The sequence below is a fragment of the Dendropsophus ebraccatus genome, chromosome 4 (genome assembly GCF_027789765.1).
Source record: "Dendropsophus ebraccatus isolate aDenEbr1 chromosome 4, aDenEbr1.pat, whole genome shotgun sequence".
NCBI lineage: Eukaryota > Metazoa > Chordata > Amphibia > Anura > Hylidae > Dendropsophus > Dendropsophus ebraccatus.
In genome coordinates, this window is record NC_091457.1 from 108,674,078 (window position 1) to 108,692,847 (window position 18,770).

General features: G+C 42.1%; 2 protein-coding genes across 2 annotated transcripts in view; both read left to right on the forward strand.

Moving 5' to 3' along the window:
* IFT122 (intraflagellar transport 122) overlaps positions 1-5,033 on the forward strand; it is a 46,417-nt gene extending 41,384 nt beyond the window's left edge. Inside the window, exons 27-29 of the mRNA XM_069966670.1 lie at positions 1,976-2,052; positions 2,775-2,939; positions 4,839-5,033. Coding sequence (XP_069822771.1) covers positions 1,976-2,052; positions 2,775-2,939; positions 4,839-4,928 — 332 coding nt within the window. The 3' untranslated portion in view covers positions 4,929-5,033. The remainder of the gene's footprint in view (positions 1-1,975; positions 2,053-2,774; positions 2,940-4,838) is intronic.
* Positions 5,034-13,666: 8,633 nt separating this feature from the next.
* Positions 13,667-17,212, forward strand: RHO (rhodopsin). The gene is made up of 5 exons (XM_069968725.1): positions 13,667-14,086; positions 14,414-14,582; positions 15,298-15,463; positions 15,584-15,823; positions 16,556-17,212. The coding sequence occupies exons 1-5, from the start codon at positions 13,726-13,728 to the stop codon at positions 16,682-16,684; spliced, it is 1,065 nt and encodes a 354-aa protein (XP_069824826.1). The 5' UTR covers positions 13,667-13,725; the 3' UTR covers positions 16,685-17,212.
* Positions 17,213-18,770: the final 1,558 nt, after the last annotated feature.

Below are 18,770 nucleotides of genomic sequence, written 5' to 3' on the forward strand. Positions count from 1 at the left end.
ATTTATGCTAAACATACGTTGTGTGAACATGGCCTAAGACTGCGTCAGTTTGATCCAGTAAATATCCCCAATTCCTCTACACTTTTCCTGGGCCTTTTTTCACATAAATTTTAATACATTAAAATTTTAAAACATTACTTAAAAAGGGGTGTAGAAATCTAATAAATTTTGGTGCACATAGACGCAACATGCAAAATTCCTGAAACTTTGCCATAAAGGCATAATAAATGCTAGCCTATATGCGTATGGGATGGGCCTTGGCTCTGACCAGTGGAAATCTGCCCCATTGGGTTTTCCCTGGTGTAAATACTTATAGTACACATTTACTGCCATCCAAGAAAATTACTATTCAAAGATACAATGTCCAATATTTATTATGGCATCTGCAGCAAAACTATCATGCAGTCTGCGACTACAAGTCATATGCAGCTGTGTGCATCTAATGAATTATGCCTATACATGCTTTTTAGGCTGGGTTCACACTATGTAAAAATAGCGGCAATTTTTTTTAAGGACAGCCATCATTTTGGGATCATTATTTCATGACAATGGCCTTTGTTATAGCAATAACAGCTGTTATTATGAAATAATGGCGGGTGTTTGACCCCAAAATGTCGGCTGTCATAAAAATTGACCGCCATTTCTATGTAGTGGAAACATAGCCTTAAAGTGAGTGTACATATTAACATAGTTAATAAGGTTGAAAGAAGACAAGAGTCCATCAGGTTCAGCCTAGAATCTGCACCATCAGGTACATCGCTGCCTTTTTGTTATCTTAATCAGTTAGCGGTGGCGCTGTCCTTTTTTTGAATTGGCGCCCAATTCCTGCTCTCAGCGCCGGTCTTTTCCAAAGCTCTAGTCCAACCCAGGGCACTAGGTGCAATCCTGCCGGCCCCCAGTGTGACAAAACCACCTCCCCTCTGTGACGGGACTCCATTAGAATCAATGGAGCCACATCACAGAGGGGAGGGAATATTGCCACACTGGGGGCCAGCGGGACTGCCTCCAGTGCTTCGGCATGGGCTGGTGCTTGGGAAAAGACTGACGCCGAGCACATGAACCAGGCAGAAATTTAAAAAAATACTGTGCCACCAGCATCCCCACGCCAGTGCAGATCGATTGAGGTAAAATAAAAAGCATTGATGTACCTGGTGGTACATTCCCTTTATGTAGTAAAGTGTATGTTTAAAATTTAAATGGCACAGATGTGAAAGTGTTGAGGAGTTAGGGCGCTCACACACAGCGGTATCAGGGGCAGCTATCATGTACAATCCTGCATTTTAGGAAGGACCTATACTTGCTGCTTAACCAATGGCCAAGACCAGACACCATCTTTCAGTGGACCACACACAACATCCGCAGATGATACCACTGATACTCACCTACCCCAATCCCCTGCTGCTGCCTGTTCCTTGTGCTTTTGGCTGCTTCCTTTGATGTCCCATTTGGGAAGGAATTGCATGAATGGGACTTCATAGGAAGCAGCATAAAGATCAGGGACCAGGCGGCGTCCGGGAATTGGGGCAGGTGAGTATGGATAATTTTTGCATAGTGTTTGCAAATTGTAACTTTTCTGTGTCATGTGACTGTTTGATAAACGTTATGCAGATGTTGATAGACACGTACAGAAAATATAGGCGCAGTTTGCACCATTAATAATAATAAAAATAAATGTGAGCCATCATTTTCATAAAAGATTTTCCATTAAGCAGCTTTACATTACTCTCTTACTTAAAGGAAGCACACAACTTTTGGTCCCCGTTATAAACCAATAAAAAGAGCTAGCAAGGCCATTGCCGCTCTGATAAGGACAGCTTGGACATAAGTTAATACTGGGTACTTGCTGTCACGGTATACTTATTAATATTCTCCTGGGGTATATCAAGCATATCTGAACATGTATATATCTCCAGTAAATAACCATAGGTTCTTTTATGTATCCTTCTAACTGTATTACCTTAACCCACAATAAAAGACACACAGACGCTACGGCTAGATGAAGATGAAGGGATCCTTGGCGATGACCCATTTACAGCAAAGTTAAGTTTTGAGGTGAGATTTTTTGTGTTAACTGGTTTTAAAGCAGTTGTTATCCAGCTTTCCTAGAGACCCGAATGGCAGTACTGCTACTGTTATGCAACAGTGCAAGAGCTTATTCGCTGTATGGGCAGATGGGCTTGAAGATCATCCATCAATGCATGGGCATAAATTATTACATATATTGGGGTAAAGCTTAACTGCTTTCTCCACCAATCCCACCCACAGACATACATCCAATACAGGGCCCATATACATGTAATCTAAGTGTTTTTTACTTCTGGGATAAAGAGTGATTAATGATATAGCTGCAGTAAAATTACAGGTCCTCCTGCCCCTGGTTTGGAATGGCACCATGGACACGGGACCCCTTTATTAAATTATTTAGGGACTTCCACCAATAAGATATTTATAACATATTCTATTTTTACTCATACACCTTTAAAGGGGTTGAACAAACAATAGTTAACACCTGTCTAACTGATGGGAGCCCCTACCGATACCGAGATCAGTTCTTCCGAGAAGGAATTGGTGGTCACCATTCTGTTAACTATGTATGGAACTGACAAGATAGCCGAATGCCGTACTCTGTTATTTCCATCAGTCTCATAGACAATGAAGGAAGCAGTAGAGCACACACACATAGCCACTCCTTAAGACTCGGCTCTTTATGATCAGTGGGGGTCAAGAGTAAACATGCAGCTAAAGTTATTTTATTTTCCTACAATTTATTGTAGCAAGGTGGCTCTGAGTTTGTCCCTGTGGTTGTGAATCGCTCAGTGCTGAGAGCAATGAGTCGTCGAGATGTCATGGTGAAGCGTTGGCCGAAGCCCCTGAAGTGGCAGTATTACCGCTCCTTGCTCCCAGATGTTTCCATCACCATGTGTCAGTCCTGTTTCCAGGTAGGTTCAAAATTCACATAAGGACACCAGGTAGGTGTCATAATTGAGTTGTACCTAACCATATGACTGGCTCTCATAGTTGGGTCTGCAACTATTGGCTTTCCTGTTCTTGCAGAACTTCATGCCCAGCATACCACCTAAATTCATGTAAATCAATCACAAATTCTATTATATAAATAATTATTGGGGCTGTAGCTCTCTTTTACTGGAAAAGACCTTAAAATTCCCTGCCATGTACAGCCATAGCTACATGATGAAGTTCTGTCTCCCTGCAGCCACCAGTAGGGGAGGCTCACTGCATACAAATTTATACAACTCATATGGATACTCTGGGGGACATTTATTAATCAGTCTTACAGTAAGAATACTCTTTCTTGCCCATAGCAACCAATTGGTGCTCAGATTTCCAATATTAAAGCGGCTCACAATCTGACCCCCCCAAACCACTTGTACCTTCGGATAGCTGCTTTTAATCCAAGATCTGTCCTGGGGTCCGTTCGGCAGGTGATGCAGTTATTGTCCTAAAAAAAATACTTTTAAATTTGAAGCCCCGTGCCAAACGGGAGTATCTGTGCCCTAACTTTGCACCACCCCTCCATCCCTCCTCCCCACCCTCTTCATCATTAGGAATGCCACTGGAACATTTTCTACTTGCTGAACGCTGCACAGGTCCTTAACGATCCAGCCCATGCCATGTACCGGGCTAAACAGGAGTAGGAATAGGAGGCAATCTGCCTGGAGCATTCCTAATGGTGAAGAGGGTGGGGAGGAGGGCGGAGAGGTTGTGCAAAGTTAGGACACAGATACTTCTGTTTGGCACAGGGCTTCAAGATTAAAAGTATTTTTTTAGGACAATAACTGCATCACCCGCCGAACGGACCGCAGGACAGATTTTGGATTAAAAGCAGCTATCCGAAGGTACAAGTGGTTTGGGGGGGGGGGGGGTCAGATTGTGGGTACAGAGTCGCTTTAAAGAGTGATGGAAAAAATAAAGGGTTTACGATGAGCCGAGAGCATTCTTACTATGTGACTGCTTGATAAATCTCCCCTCTATGTCTGTGCATGGGATTTGGTATCAGATAATTCAATGCCGAAATCTCGACAAAATATTTGTTTAACATATTTTTCAGACTATGAGACATATTTTTGCAAATAAAATCTTGCTCAAAAGTCCCTTCATTTCATAGTCTGCAGTCAGGGGGTCTGGCAGCATCAGATTAGATTAGGCAGTAGTAGCTGAATATGTATTATCGGTGGTTGTGAAGCTAAATGCTTGGAGTACATCACATTCAGCTTTCTGACAGTGCACGCCCCTCTACCTATAGATAAGGTAATCAACAGACCACAGCTATTGAGAGCCAGACTAAGGTAATGTTCCCACAACGGAAAAATGAACATTTATTGATAATGATTGTTCATGAAAATTATTTTTGTCTATCATTTGGAGATAAAATGGCATCCATTTAGAAAGATGGCCACCATTGTTCTGTTGTGGGGTATAATATGTGAGAGGGGATATGCTAAAAACTGATAAATACTGAAACCTGTATGACAATCAATGCTACAATTTAACTGCATCTACATTTACCACACACCTCCTATTACACGGAGCAATGCGCAGACAGGCGATGATTTTGCAACATGTTGAAAGACAATGATCAGCCGATGATCGGCTCCTTGACTCATCATCATTTTTATTACACTGCCCGAATCGGCCTTATAACCCCCCACCCCCGTAATAGGGCCTTTATTAAGCCACTTTTAATTGGAGGCCCTCAGTAACCCACTAGTGTCACCTTTTATAACCTGGACAATGAGTTATCACAGCACATTGAGCTAAAATTACAAACTCAACTGTGTTGCCTTTTCATACATTACATGACCTTTTTTGTGTTTTAGATGTTCCACACAGAAGACTATGAACTTCTCGTTCTTCAGCACAACTGTTGTCCTTACTGCCGGAAACCCATTGAGGAGACCAGCCAGTGATGAAGCCAAGATTGTCCCTATCCACCAATCACCAGCCCTGTCCATCAAGGATTTATATGTTTATTATAAATATTTTATATAAATTATTAAATCATTTCTACAAACTTCCTGTTTTTGTATTTTCAGTGCTGTTGAGAAAGCATTTGATACATAAATGATTAAAACACAGTGTCACACATGATAGGGTTAGTATTAGATATGATAGTATTAGATTCAGCGGCATAGTATTACTCAATAGGATTTGATACACTGACTCAGCAGACTGTATCATGTGGTGGACTTTCAACCTCTAGCAAAAATTATTTAAAGGGGTACTCCCGCTGGGGGGGGGGCACTTTTTTGCTGGAACCGGGGAGGAAGTGGCTGAGGGAAAATACGTCCACTTACCTCCCCGGTTCCAGCGGTGGGTCCCGCATCGCGGCGCTCTGGTTCCGGGTTCTCGGCCGCTTCCTGGTGTCTGACGCGGGCCCGAGATGTGACGTCTCAGGTCCGCTCAGCCAGTCAGTGAAGGAGGCGGTATTCGTTTCAAGTCTGCTCAGATCCCGCCTCTGTCACTGACTGGCTGAGCGGACCTGAGACGTATTGTCTCGGGCCTGCTTCAGACACCAGGAAACGGCCGGGGACCGGAGCGCCGCGATGCGGGACCCATCGCTGGAACCGGGGTGGTGAGTGGACGTCTTTTCCCTCAGCCGCCTCCTCTCCAGTCCCAGCAAAAAAGTGCTCCCCCGCTGGAGTACCCCTTTAAATATCACACTTACATGGTTTGCTACAAAGTAAAAGAGCTTGGTGAATATTTCTTAAGAGACCCAGCGGTGCGGGGCCTTCTGTACAGCTCATGTAGCCATAGGCACATGGACTGAATACATCCCATCAGAATTTGTTCATGTAGATTCACAGTGGATCTCATTACTGTAGTATACAAAGTGCCCCACCTCAGCCACTGACTGGCTAAGTGGACCACACACATCGCGATCCGGTTCTCCGCTTAGACCAGGAAGCGTCCGGGGACGGAAGTGTTGGTACGCGGCCATCAGCGCTGGAGTGGGGGTAGTAAGAGCATGTCATTTGTTTTATCCTCCCTTTCCCTAGCACTTAAAAAAGTCATTTTGTCCGAACTCCTTCTTGTTTTTTTTTACTTAAAGGGGTATTCCATCCAATAGTTAAAAAAGGAAATTCTCCCCAACCTAACTCTTACAAATTACCCCTGAATATTTTGAGCCATCTCCCGTTTTTCTAGCTGCTTCAGTTCCTGAGCTACAGTTTAAAAAAAACAAACAAAAAAAAAACGGTCTATATCCAAAATGGTGCTGGTCAGGAAACTACATTTCCCAGCATACATTGCACCTTAGAGCCAAATGCCAAGTATCTGCCTCATCTTGTGGTATCTGCCCATCGCCTGATCAATCTGCTTCTGTTTTAGAATTAGGTGGGGGGGGCCTTGGGTTAGGTCCCTTAAGCGTATGTATAGCAAACTACATGAAGTTAAGCATGCTCCATTGTAGTAAAGTTTAACATGATTTATTCTGGTGTATGTACAGTAAACTTCAACAGAAAGAAACATCAGTGGTGACAGTGCTCCGTACCCACACAGTCTGGCTGCATCTCACAGAGGCCTAGGTTACAGTTACCTGAGTTTCACCATTCCTATTGTGCAATACATCTGGTTCCCACTGGGCTGAATTCTTTCCCTCCTCTCTCCAGTTCCTGTGCTGTAATCTCTGGTTGCTGTTTTCACATAAATCTGGCTTTCTCTGTCACTTTTTCTACCTCACACACAGGAGCTTGCTTACTTTTACCTCACACAATACTGACAGGACTCCCTTCCTGATTCTTCTATCTCCCAGCATACACAAGACACCTCTTACTGCTGGACAACTAGCAGTGTTCTGGCATTATCTAACTGCCAGACAGGAATAATTAACCTTTTACAGTGACAGTTAAGCTTACTCTGTCACTGTATGAATCTACCTTTCCTTGGCCAGGTGCTCACTGATTTGTGGGATGTTAGTGGTGGGTGGGGTTACAGTTGAGGTGTAAGGGTCCTATTACACTGAGCTATTATTAACGACTAACGATAAACCATCGCAATCAAGGTTGTCGTTAACCTGAAATCGTTCCCCATGTTACACAGAACGATAATCGTTAGTTACAATCGTTACTATGATCGTTTATTCTTTCTGATCCCAGCAAAACAATGAGCAATGTGCTATTACACTGAAAGATTAGTGAACAAATGTGGACCTTTAGCGAACAAATGTGGAATTACAGCAAACGATTAGCGAACAATTAATAATAATTTTAGGTTCAGATCTAAATCAACGACATACAAACGATTTTTCGATCGTTGCTTGCAATTACACAGAACGATTATCGATTAAATTCGAACGATTTAACGATTTTTCGCACGAAAATCGTCCCATATAATAGGGCCCTTACAGTTTGCCTGGCAACAGAAGAGACCGAGTTCATGTGACTTTGGTCTCAGAAGGGAGGGGTAGGACAGAGCAGCCGAGACCATGTGGACCAGGAAATGAGCTTCAGGCTGGGTTCACACACAATATTTTTTTAGGCAGTATTTGGTCCTCATGTCAGGTCCTCAAAGCAACCAAAACCAGGAGTGGATTGAAAACCCAGAAAGTCTCTGTTCACACAATGTTGAAATTGAGTGGATGGCCGTCATTTAATGGCAAATAATTGCCATTATTTCAATACAACAGCCGTTGTTTTAAAATAACAGCAAATATTTGCCATTAAATGACGGCCATCCACTCAATTTCAACATTATGGGGGAGATTTATGAAAGGGTGTAAATATACACCTGGTGTAAACTGGCCACAGCAACCAATCACAGCTCCTCTTATATTCTACCAGAGCTGAAAGCTGAGCTGTGATTGGTTGCTGTGGGCAGTTTATACCAGGTGTATATTTACACCCTTTCATAAATCTCCCCCTATGTGGACATAGCCTTTCTGTGTTTTCAATCCACTCCTGGTTTTGGTTGCTATGAGGACCAAATACTGCCTGAAATATACAAACAAGCTTAGATTATGGGTGGGGATTAAACAGGGTTACATTTTCCTAAAAGGGTTGTCCAGCGAAAATCTTTTTCTTTTAAATCAACTGGTTTCAGAAAGTTATATAGATTTGTAATTTACTTCCATAAAAAAAAATCTTAAATCTTCCCATACCTATTAGCTGCTGTGTGTCCTTCAGGAAATGTTGTTTTATTTTCAGTCTGACACAGTGCTCTCTGCTGACATCTCTGGCCGAGACAGGAACTGTCCAGAGCAGGAGAGGTTTTCTATGGGAATTCATAGAAAAGCGAGACAGAGTTCCTGTCTCTCTCAGCCAGAGATGTCAGCAGAGAGCACTGTGTCAGACTGAAAATAAAACATTTCCTGCATGACATACAGAAGCTGTACAAATCTATATAACTTTCTCACACCAGTTGATGAAAGAAGAACAATGTTTTCACTGGACAACCCTTTTAAAGAGGATGTACCATCAGGTACATCCTCTTTAATATGACCCACGGGGAAGCTGGTGCCGCGGTCCGTTTTTTTGAACCACGGCTCGGTTCCTGTGTACGGCGCCGTTCTATCCATTGGGGCCGGGCCGAAGCACTGGAAGCGGACCGCCACATTCCAGTGGGAGGAAACCCCCGCCCCTCTATGGCGCAGCTCGGTACCCGTGGATAGAATGGCGGCGTACACGGGAACAGGGCCGCGGTTCAAAAAACAGACCACGGTACCGGCTTCCCCGTGACTACAACTTTCTATCTGTGGGTCATATTAAAGAGGATGTACCTGATGATGGGACATCCTCTTTAAGTGAAGTACCCCTTTAATTGCTTCCCTAGACAAAGATCTAGTGGAAAATACGGCCCTAAGCTAAAACTTCCCCTAAGGGAATAAGGTGCCACCTGTTTTTGGAAAAAAAGCTGTTACAATTTTCTAATCCTATGCAATAAGGAATGGGACACTACAACATCTTGTTTCGAGGGAGGAGCCCTCTTTCTCAAGCGCCTTGAGAAAGAGGGCTCCTCCCTCGAAACGTAGCGTACGTGTCAACGTCATCGTTCCCCAGAGGGTGAGAGCCTCGAAGGACAGAGATTTGCATAGCACCTAGCCATGGTGTGAAGATCATCTTGCATCTCTCCAACACACTGCGGTGACGTTTTTCTTCTTTTTCTATTTCTATTTGTATTTTGGAGATTTTTTCTCTTTATTGTGAAAATTGCAAGATTTAAATATAAAAAGAAACAAGTTTTTTGCAAACAAGATGTTGTAGTGTCCCATTACTTATTGCATAGGATTAGAAAATTGTAACAGCTTTTTTCCAAAAACAGCGCCACACCTGTTCTCAGGAGGTATGTGGTATTATCTGCAATACCGCGCACAAACTGAGAGCTGTTTCTGGGAGAAAGTAGTTATGTTTTTCTAATCCTGTATAAACCCTTTCAACGTCAAAAGTGCAATGCAACATGACTAGGGATATTAGTCATACACATTTGGTCATTTTCAGTGTGGTTGCGCCATACTTTCCACGTTCTGTAAAAGGGGGAGTGGTTTGGTAGAGGGTCAGGGCTTCTCATGGCCTTGCAGATTTATGAAGCAGAAAGCCACACTAACCCATATCCTGCCCTCTTAGTAAACGTATAGCAATGTACTCCAACAGGCTTTAGCTTTGGACTGTCATGTAATTTGCTGGTCTTAAGTAAATCTGCTCAAGTGTTTGTTAAATAGCTGAACATTCTGGCTCCTTGAAGCATACCTCAGACACATGAAAGGAAACTATTTTATTAATGACATATGTCATCCAGATGTGGATTTCCAGTAGAGGAAAAAAAAAAATAATAGAATCATAAACAAATAAAATCATAGTCCTTTGTTGCTCCTTAGGCTTTTATGACGCCTGAATTCTTTGAGGCCTGGACTTCACTACTATTAAACAGTACTCTACATCAAGATATCTCCAGCTTACAAAGCATAGATGAGCTTTGCAGGATGGAGCCTTTTCATGGAACAATTTCCACAGTAAAATAGTGATATTTTGCTGCAATTTTGATGGAATTGCAGCAAAAATATTGAGATTTTATTGCAATTTGCGTAAAAATAGCGCTAAATTAATGTGCATTAAGGCTATGTTCACACAATGTAAAAATAAGTACAAACAACGTCCGTCAAGTTAAATAATAACGGCTGTTATTTGCACTTATTTTTTACATTGTGTAAGCATACCCTACAACACACGTTGGAGTTGTATTGCGTTAACGCAATGAAGTACGGCAATTAAATAATTAATTACTGTAATTAAATGAAGCAACCACATTGCACTTTCATTGCGTTACTGCATGTGTGAACATAGCCCCAGCCTACTGTAACCTTGTTTTCTATGGTTTAGGTGTCAGCGCTGGTTTAATTAGGTTTTCTATATGTCCTTTTTTTTTAGTCAATTTCAAATGTTCTGTTCAGCATTTTCTATTGTTTAAGTATATCGCTTTGCATTTTGTAGCCTGACGCTTTGACATATTCCTCAGTCTACCTGTAGGTTTTCCATTTTATTTCTTTATGTGTGTGAGGTATGTATCATATGGCCAAAATATTCAGCTATTGTGTATATGCTGCTGGGTGACAATCATAAGTGTGGGAGCTAGATCTAGTAGATACAGAAGCATACAAGTATAACACACAATAGGTGTAGATACAGTTCAACAGAACCAACGTTTCGTAACAATACTAAAGTAATAATTTGCCTGGGGTTGCAGTTCTATGTTCTATGACACCTTTTACCTCCAGAGCTTGAGCCCATGAAGGGGAATGTGGAGCTATTTATCCTGCTCATTTCTCAGGATGATTGACAGGATTAATGACTTAAGTGCTCCATGGACAGTAATTAAAGGGTTTTAGTGATGCTGCAGGATCTTCTCCAGGGATTGCAGTTAACATCTTACCTACCGCAGCAAACTAGGACTCTGCAGTAATGCTAGTGCCTTATAAACTGTGTGCAGTGTAATCCACTGAAATAAATCAATCAATGTACACTCAATAGGGTGTATTCATTATTACTGTTACTTTAAGGTGCGTTTACACAGGGAGATTTATCTGACAGATTTTTGAAGCCAAAGCCAGGAATGGATTTGAGAAGATGAGAAATCTCAGTCTTTCCTTTATGACCTGTTCTCTGTTTATAGTCTGCTCCAAAAAATCTGTCAGATAAATCTGTGTAAACGTATCATTAGACTATGGTCACACACATTGGAGGTTCATTGCAGTAACGCAATGAAGTGATGCAGTACTGCAATTAAATTAATTTTAAAAAATGGCAAAGGTCCTCTCCCAATATAGATTAAAACTAAATCACCCCCCCTACCCATTATTTAAATTAAACATGTACAAATTATTAAATAAACATATTGGGGGAGATTTATCAAACATGTTGTAAAGTGAAACTGGCTCAGTTGCCCCTGGCAACCAATCAGATTCCACCTTTCATTCCTCACAGACTCTTTGAGGAATGAAAGGTGGAATCTGATTGGTTGCTAGGGGCAACTGACAATTCTACTTTACACCATGTTTGATAAATCTCCCCCCATTAAATATAGTAGCTTGCATAATTGTCTGATCTATTAAAATATAATAGTGTTCCCACACAGTGAACAGCGTAAACGAAAAAAGGGGGGAAAAATCCTGGATTTATCTATCTATCTATCTATCTATATATGTATAAAACCAATGTAAGGGTCACAATACGGCCATTTTAATCGTAATTATTTGCCAAAAAAAAAAAGTTTTACTGTAAAAAAATTGTAAAACAGTAAAAAAGCTATGAAAACATTGTTGTATTGGTACTGACTAGAGATGAGCGAACCAGGTTCGGGTTCGAGTCGATCCGAACCCGAACGATCTGCATTTGATTAGCTGGGGCTGCTGAACTTGGATAAAGCTCTAAGTTTGCCTGGAAAACATGGATACAGCCAATGACTATATCCATGTTTTCCACATAGCCTTAGGGCTTTATCCAAGTTCAGCAGCCACCGCTAATCAAATGCCGAAAGTTCGGGTTCGGATTGACTCGAGCATGCTCGAGGTTCGCTCATCTCTAGTACTGACCTACAGAATAACAATATGATGTCAGTTTTGCTGTAAAGTACATTACATAAACACGGGAACCCGCCCAAAAGTTACAAAATTTCTTTTTTTTTCCAATTTCACCCCGTAAATAATATTTATGGGGTTCTGTCATACATTTTATGGTAGATTAAAATGTGCCATTACAAAGTCCACCTGTTCCTGATGACAAAATAAAAAATGAAAATTGGTGCCTGGTCATTTAGACCATTTGGGCTGTGTCATGAAGGGGTTACGAGAGAGGTAGGCCCAGCTGACCGAAGGCAGGGTGCTACATGTATACAGTGTCAGCAAGCGTAGAAAATATAGTGGCACTCACCCAGTCCATAAAAGTGATGCTTTATTTCAGGTCAGATACAGAGCAACAAACAAGTGCATTCCACAGAAGAGGAGCGACGATCGTTTCGTGCTACTGCGCTTCGACTGGCTTCTGACCTGAAATAAAGCATCACTTTTATGGACTTGGTGAGTGCCACTATATTTTCTACGCTTGCTGACTCAATTCTACTGCCTTAGTAGAGCACCACCTGTACAGTGATTAAGCCCGTGGCTCGTGAAGGGACATATCAGCCGTATATAAACTGTGTCGGAGTGCCTACTATATCCTCGCTGTATGTGCTACATGTATACAGTGACTCTGATTGCAGTTCTGAAGTATAATACAGGATGTAACTCAGAATCAGTACAGGCTAAGTATTATACGTATATACATTCTCCACTTTTTGAAGGTAATCTGTCACAGTACCGATGTGTTGAAATACTTTCAGATGTTCTTGCACAAAGGGATGCCACAATTTGTAGAAAAATGACTTTATTTATAATTGTGCCATATGCAAATTAGAGTTATATAGTCAAGGAGGAGACGTGGCCATGTCACAATGGCAAGTCTTCTTCATTCTCAACAAGACTGGATTGATGTCTCAGAGTAGAGGATACATCTTATAGCACAATCTGGTGCCTGCACCCCTGTGGTCTACTGCCAGTGCATGTGCAGTATATCTGGGGGGCTTCATCAGCACCAAACACAGGAGTACTTAGACAATGAAAGCTAGCTGGGAATCAGGTGGATACAGCCATCTTAACTCCTCTTTCTATACTGTTTAGCCCTAGTTTATATATGGCACAATCACCAATTAAAGTAAATTGTAGCATCACTTGGGACCACTAGGAACATGAGCTGAAAATAACAATACACATCTCTAAGGCTTAGGCTGTGAGAAAGGCTTGTGGGATCTATCTGTCTGTCTGTCTGTCTGTCTTTCTGTCTGTCTGTCTGTCTATCTATCTATCTATCTATCTATCTATCTATCTATCTATCTATCTATCTATTATGTTTGTATGACCTGGATTTGCTCCCCTGTCACTTTCCTCCACTGTGTTTAATGATGAGACAGGTGTAGTCTTAATACGTTTATGAGAAGCCAATTAACACTTTGCAACCTTAGCTTGGATTACATATGATTAATAGAGACCTAAATCCTTTGGTGCTGACACTGGCAATGGCAGCTTACTGAAGGTGGCACGTTATAAAGAGCTGGGGTCTTGCGCTCACTCTGTAGAGCAGCTTTGTCAGGAACTCAGGCTTTTTTGGGTGTCCCTGAGAGGAAGGAGAAACACAAAAGTGGTTTCTTTCTAGATTGGGGGGAGGACCTTAAACAGCCGCCACTATGAATGGAACAGAAGGCCCAAATTTTTACGTGCCCATGTCTAACAAGACTGGGGTGGTACGAAGCCCATTTGAGTACCCTCAGTATTACCTGGCAGAGCCATGGAAATATGCCGCTTTGGCTGCATACATGTTCCTGCTCATTCTTCTTGGGTTCCCAATCAACTTCATGACCTTGTACGTCACCATCCAGCACAAGAAACTCCGAACACCCCTAAACTACATCCTGCTGAATTTGGCGTTTGCCAATCACTTCATGGTCCTGTGTGGATTCACTGTCACAATGTACAGCTCAATGAATGGATACTTCGTCTTTGGTCAGACCGGTTGCTACGTTGAAGGATTCTTTGCCACCCTTGGTGGTGAGTTTGTATTCTGGATATTCACACTCCAGGCTGGGCAATAGGTCTTGGGTCTCTCAATCTAAAAGGAGGCACATCCTTTAGTTGGCATTGCACCCTATGATGGAAAATGGCAGTGGTTATAGGCATGGGAAGAGGGGTTGTGAATGCTTAATAATTAGGCTAAATCTCTGTATTTGAGTTTTGCTGAACTTTTGGAGGAGCAGACACCATCTTCTATTCCAGAAGTTTTCAGTTCTTATCTTAAATATGTCAGGCTGTGATGTGGTGTATTATGATGGGCATTTACCTAGTGTATTTAAAAATTTCTGTTCTTCTCTCTGACAGGTGAAATTGCTCTTTGGTCCCTGGTGGTCTTGGCCGTAGAACGATATATGGTTGTTTGTAAGCCTATGAGCAACTTCCGATTTGGTGAGAACCATGCTATCATGGGTGTGGCATTCACCTGGATCATGGCTTTGGCCTGTGCTGCTCCTCCACTCTTTGGATGGTCCAGGTAGGTCTACACAAAAACATTTTCATTTTTTTTCTAGAATCTAAAACATACACTGTATGGTAAAAAATAACATACAAACTACACCCATAATGCAATGCAACTGAATTATTTTAATCTAAAATAATTGGCAAGTTAATGTATCTAGGTCTAGCATATGTACCATGCTGATTTGCTGAGCTTGTGTAGGTAACCATATCATGTGTAATACTGTCTGCCAAAGTAATGTATCTTAGCCAATCTTATCAGATACTGACTGCTAAGTTAAATGGCTTGTACCACAAATAACATCTAAGCTCCCTGGAGGTCTGACCTTTGGGGCCCCCACCAATTATGAGAATGGGGAAACCACGTTCCTTGGTGATCAGGTGTACTTTCTGTCGCTCCATGTACTGTCATTGTCCCATAGACAGTGAGTGGAATGGTAGAACAGATATGTGATAAATGTTATTTGTGGTGCAACCCCTTTAATTTAATGTATCTAAATCTTGCATGTGTAATGCTGCCTGCTTATCAAGTGTATATAAGCCCCTCATTTGTGATACTATATGCTTATCCAGTGTATGTATTCACATACACATACACACAAATAAATCACTATTATAAAATATTGATAAATCTTGGAAGTTACTTCATGGTCAGCATGGAGGGAACCAAGGGCCATTAATATGCCCCTGCCACCAGATAGCGCTTATTATTGTTGTTGTATTGTTCTCAGATACATACCTGAGGGAATGCAGTGCTCATGTGGAGTTGACTACTACACCCTGAAGCCCGAAGTAAACAATGAGTCCTTTGTGATCTACATGTTCATTGTTCACTTCCTCATCCCCTTGATTGTCATTTTCTTCTGCTACGGTCGCCTGGTGTGCACTGTGAAAGAGGTGAGCAAACAAATGATAGCATGGAGGTATGAGGGTCTTAGTTTTGCTCTTGCACTGGTATAAGTGCTGCCTCATTGGTGAGGTGACTGCATTCTGCTTACTTTTCTTTTCCCCTCACAGGCTGCAGCTCAACAGCAAGAATCAGCCACCACACAGAAGGCCGAGAAAGAGGTCACAAGAATGGTCATTATCATGGTGGTTTTCTTCCTGATTTGTTGGGTTCCCTATGCCACTGTTGCTTTCTTCATCTTCACCCATCAAGGCTCTGAATTCGGCCCAGTCTTCATGACTATACCAGCTTTCTTTGCTAAGAGTTCTTCCATCTACAACCCTGTCATCTACATTATGCTCAACAAGCAGGTATGTGGCTCTAAACTATCTTAAAAGTCTTCTGAACATTCCATAATCCAACCCACAGTCTCCTGACTACAAACTGACTCCTATCATAGCCACCATACTGTAGATTTCCACATTCAGGCTGGATTCATACAATCATAATACTAATGTACATACTGTATTACGGCTGTAGGTCTGTCAGCTGTCATCAGGGTCATCAGACCAGTGTCCTCTGGTCCTCCGGTGGGCCCCCAGCTTAGAACCTGCAGTAACACTGACTGACATGTAATTTCTCACTGGTTCCGAATTGATGCCCCCCCCCCAGGACCATTTCCTCTGGTGGGCCCCAGATACCCCAGTCCGACACTGCATCAGACCTATGGTTAGGCCGAGACTTGGGTGTAAAATGTCTGTATTAGGATAGTTTATACCCAGTCTGAGGGGTATGACAAATGAGTCAACAGCCTTTGGCCAACACAAATTGTGGTATAAAGCCAATATCTGGGTGCCTTTGCCTTACTAAAGCTCCAATCCCACAATGTATAAGCCAGCCACCATTTCTAAATAATCTTCTTTTCACTTGTTGTTTAGTGATTTATAGAACAACTTAGGGAGAAAGGGAGAAGGGAGAAGTAAATCCTGTAGATACAAGGCTTCTGCCATCCACATTAATTGCCCCAGTTATCTTATAATTGGAAGCCTGCTGTCCCCCGTATCTCTAGCACAATCATCAATGTCCCTTCTTTTCTTCCACAGTTCCGTAACTGCATGATCACCACTCTGTGCTGTGGCAAGAATCCCTTTGGTGATGATGAGACTTCCTCTGCTGCCACTTCCAAGACAGAATCTTCTTCTGTTTCTTCCAGCCAGGTGTCTCCTGCATAAGACCTTCAACCAGACCTGTCTCAGGGTCCGCTGCCTCACACAGCTCCCACCACCCCGTCTCTGTCTCCTTCTTGCTAAGGTGACGAATTACGCAAAGTTCCCCTTCCATTATATTTATCGTATCTGTTCCTCAAGAAAGAAGAACCCCTCCGAACCCCTTCGCTGCTGAAACTGACTTGATTGCTTTGTGATGCAATGGGGCCCTTACGGCAGCGAAGGGGTTATCCTTGAAATATACCAAGAATTCTCTCAAGACTGTAAATATCTTAAAGGAAAGATCCCACTACAAGTTACTAAAAATGCCTCCCAAAGAAAACAAGAGACTCAATCTTACAATGCTCCTGTAGCCATCATTTCCCGGGGTTGATGTGCAGTTTCTGGCCAGTTCATACCTCAAATTTTTTTGCAATGCAACAAAAGAGAAGAATATTTTTGTAACATAATTTCAGATTTCCAAACGTCGTCTTTTGCTTTTCTTGGTAAGGTCTGATAGTGATGGATAGGCCGACCCTTTGTACCTGTAACAAAGAGCACTTTGCAAGTAAAAAAAATAAAAAAAAAAATCAAATGTCTTTTGTGTAACTGAAGTTCCCACCCAACAGGCCTGACCCCCCCCCCCCCCCCATTACTACTCAATCTGGAGATCTCTTCTAGCATGTGACCTCCATTTGTACTTAATATTGGTATAGAACTTCTAAGGCTAAGAGGAGAATACCAGGGAACTGGGGACACCGCACCATGTCCTACTACTAACACTTCTTTGACCATCAACCCCCAATTAAGTTCATTGGCATCTTACAGAATCTAAAGACATTATCCATGAGCATGTCCATGTCACCTGGAACAACCCCCGCAGGTTGCCCCAAGAGATGTCTATGAGCTCAGCTGGTGCAGGAGAGGACCCACTCTCCATTTAATGTTAAAGGAGCACAAGGAATGACATATGGAGCAATCCATTCTTGCTCAAAGAACTTACAGTCAGGACTCAAGTCCAGGTAGTAGATTGTTTATTCCCTTCAATCAAGCCCAACTTATTATTACCTTCAGTCCACTGTTGGGGCCAGGCCCTTAATAAGAATTTTTACAGATTCCTTTAATGTATGGCTTAAAACCCCTCTTAAAAAAAGTATGTCCAGTGGTTCACTTACCCCATTCGTTTCCTGCTGATCTGGAAAGGTCATTGGTCTTCTAGGACGCTAGTGGGCTCACTGTCCGGGAAATGCAAGCCGGCGAGTCTGGGCCAGCTTTCAACTCTATCTCTATACTCACTACTTCTTGCATTTCCACTTGGCAGTGACAGGAGGTGCAGACACTTTGGGCACCATGTTCTCCATCCCCAGGATGATGCTTTGGAGATGGATTTGGTATGAGCGGAGGTAGATTTCTTCTAATTTTTAAAAGCAGCAAGTTCCATATACAGCAGAAGGGGTAAAGGTTCCCCTCAGTGCTATCAATACAAAAGCCAAGATGGCGTCCATTTGTGATACTGTCACAATTCTGATGTAAATAGAAAATTTACCTGCAAGATTTTGTGTAGGCGTGCATGTATGCGTAGATCCCCCTGCGTCGACATGTACATGCACACTGTATACATGTGTGGATATACCGGTGGGATTATGAATGCTGTAATAACAATATTTCCTGAATGTAGTTATTTATTTTCTGTACAATGTTATAGAAGATATTTCCACATAAAACGTTTCCTGCTTAAATCTGTGTCTCTTGATGTTTATATGGATTGCTACTACCACCCCATCTAATTGATCTAGCTCTACAAAGACCTGGAGGGAAAACAGGTCATAACACTACTGGAGTTCTAACATAAGTACCATACACAGGGTGCAGTAAGCTGTCTGAGATGATGTTTAGAAGTGGCCCATATTGGGAATCACATGCTGGTAACCGTCTAGGCCCATACCATAATGACCACTGTTTATGGAGCGTTCATACAATATCAAAATCTCACAGTACTCCACTACCAATATATATATCTGCCTTAAAATAGGGACAATTCACCCACTGTCCTGTGGGTGAATGTAAAGAACTGTATAGGCACAGTGACTGCTGTGTCAGTGGTATATGCACC

Bases quoted from the DNA above. Each gene is read 5' to 3' on its own strand.
- RHO (XM_069968725.1), top strand. From the start codon at position 13,726: ATGAATGGAACAGAAGGCCCAAATTTTTACGTGCCCATGTCTAACAAG. The intron at 14,087-14,413 runs GTGAGTTTGTAT...TCTCTCTGACAG, and splicing joins ATTCTTTGCCACCCTTGGTG to GTGAAATTGCTCTTTGGTCC. The intron at 15,824-16,555 runs GTATGTGGCTCT...TTTCTTCCACAG, and splicing joins ACATTATGCTCAACAAGCAG to TTCCGTAACTGCATGATCAC.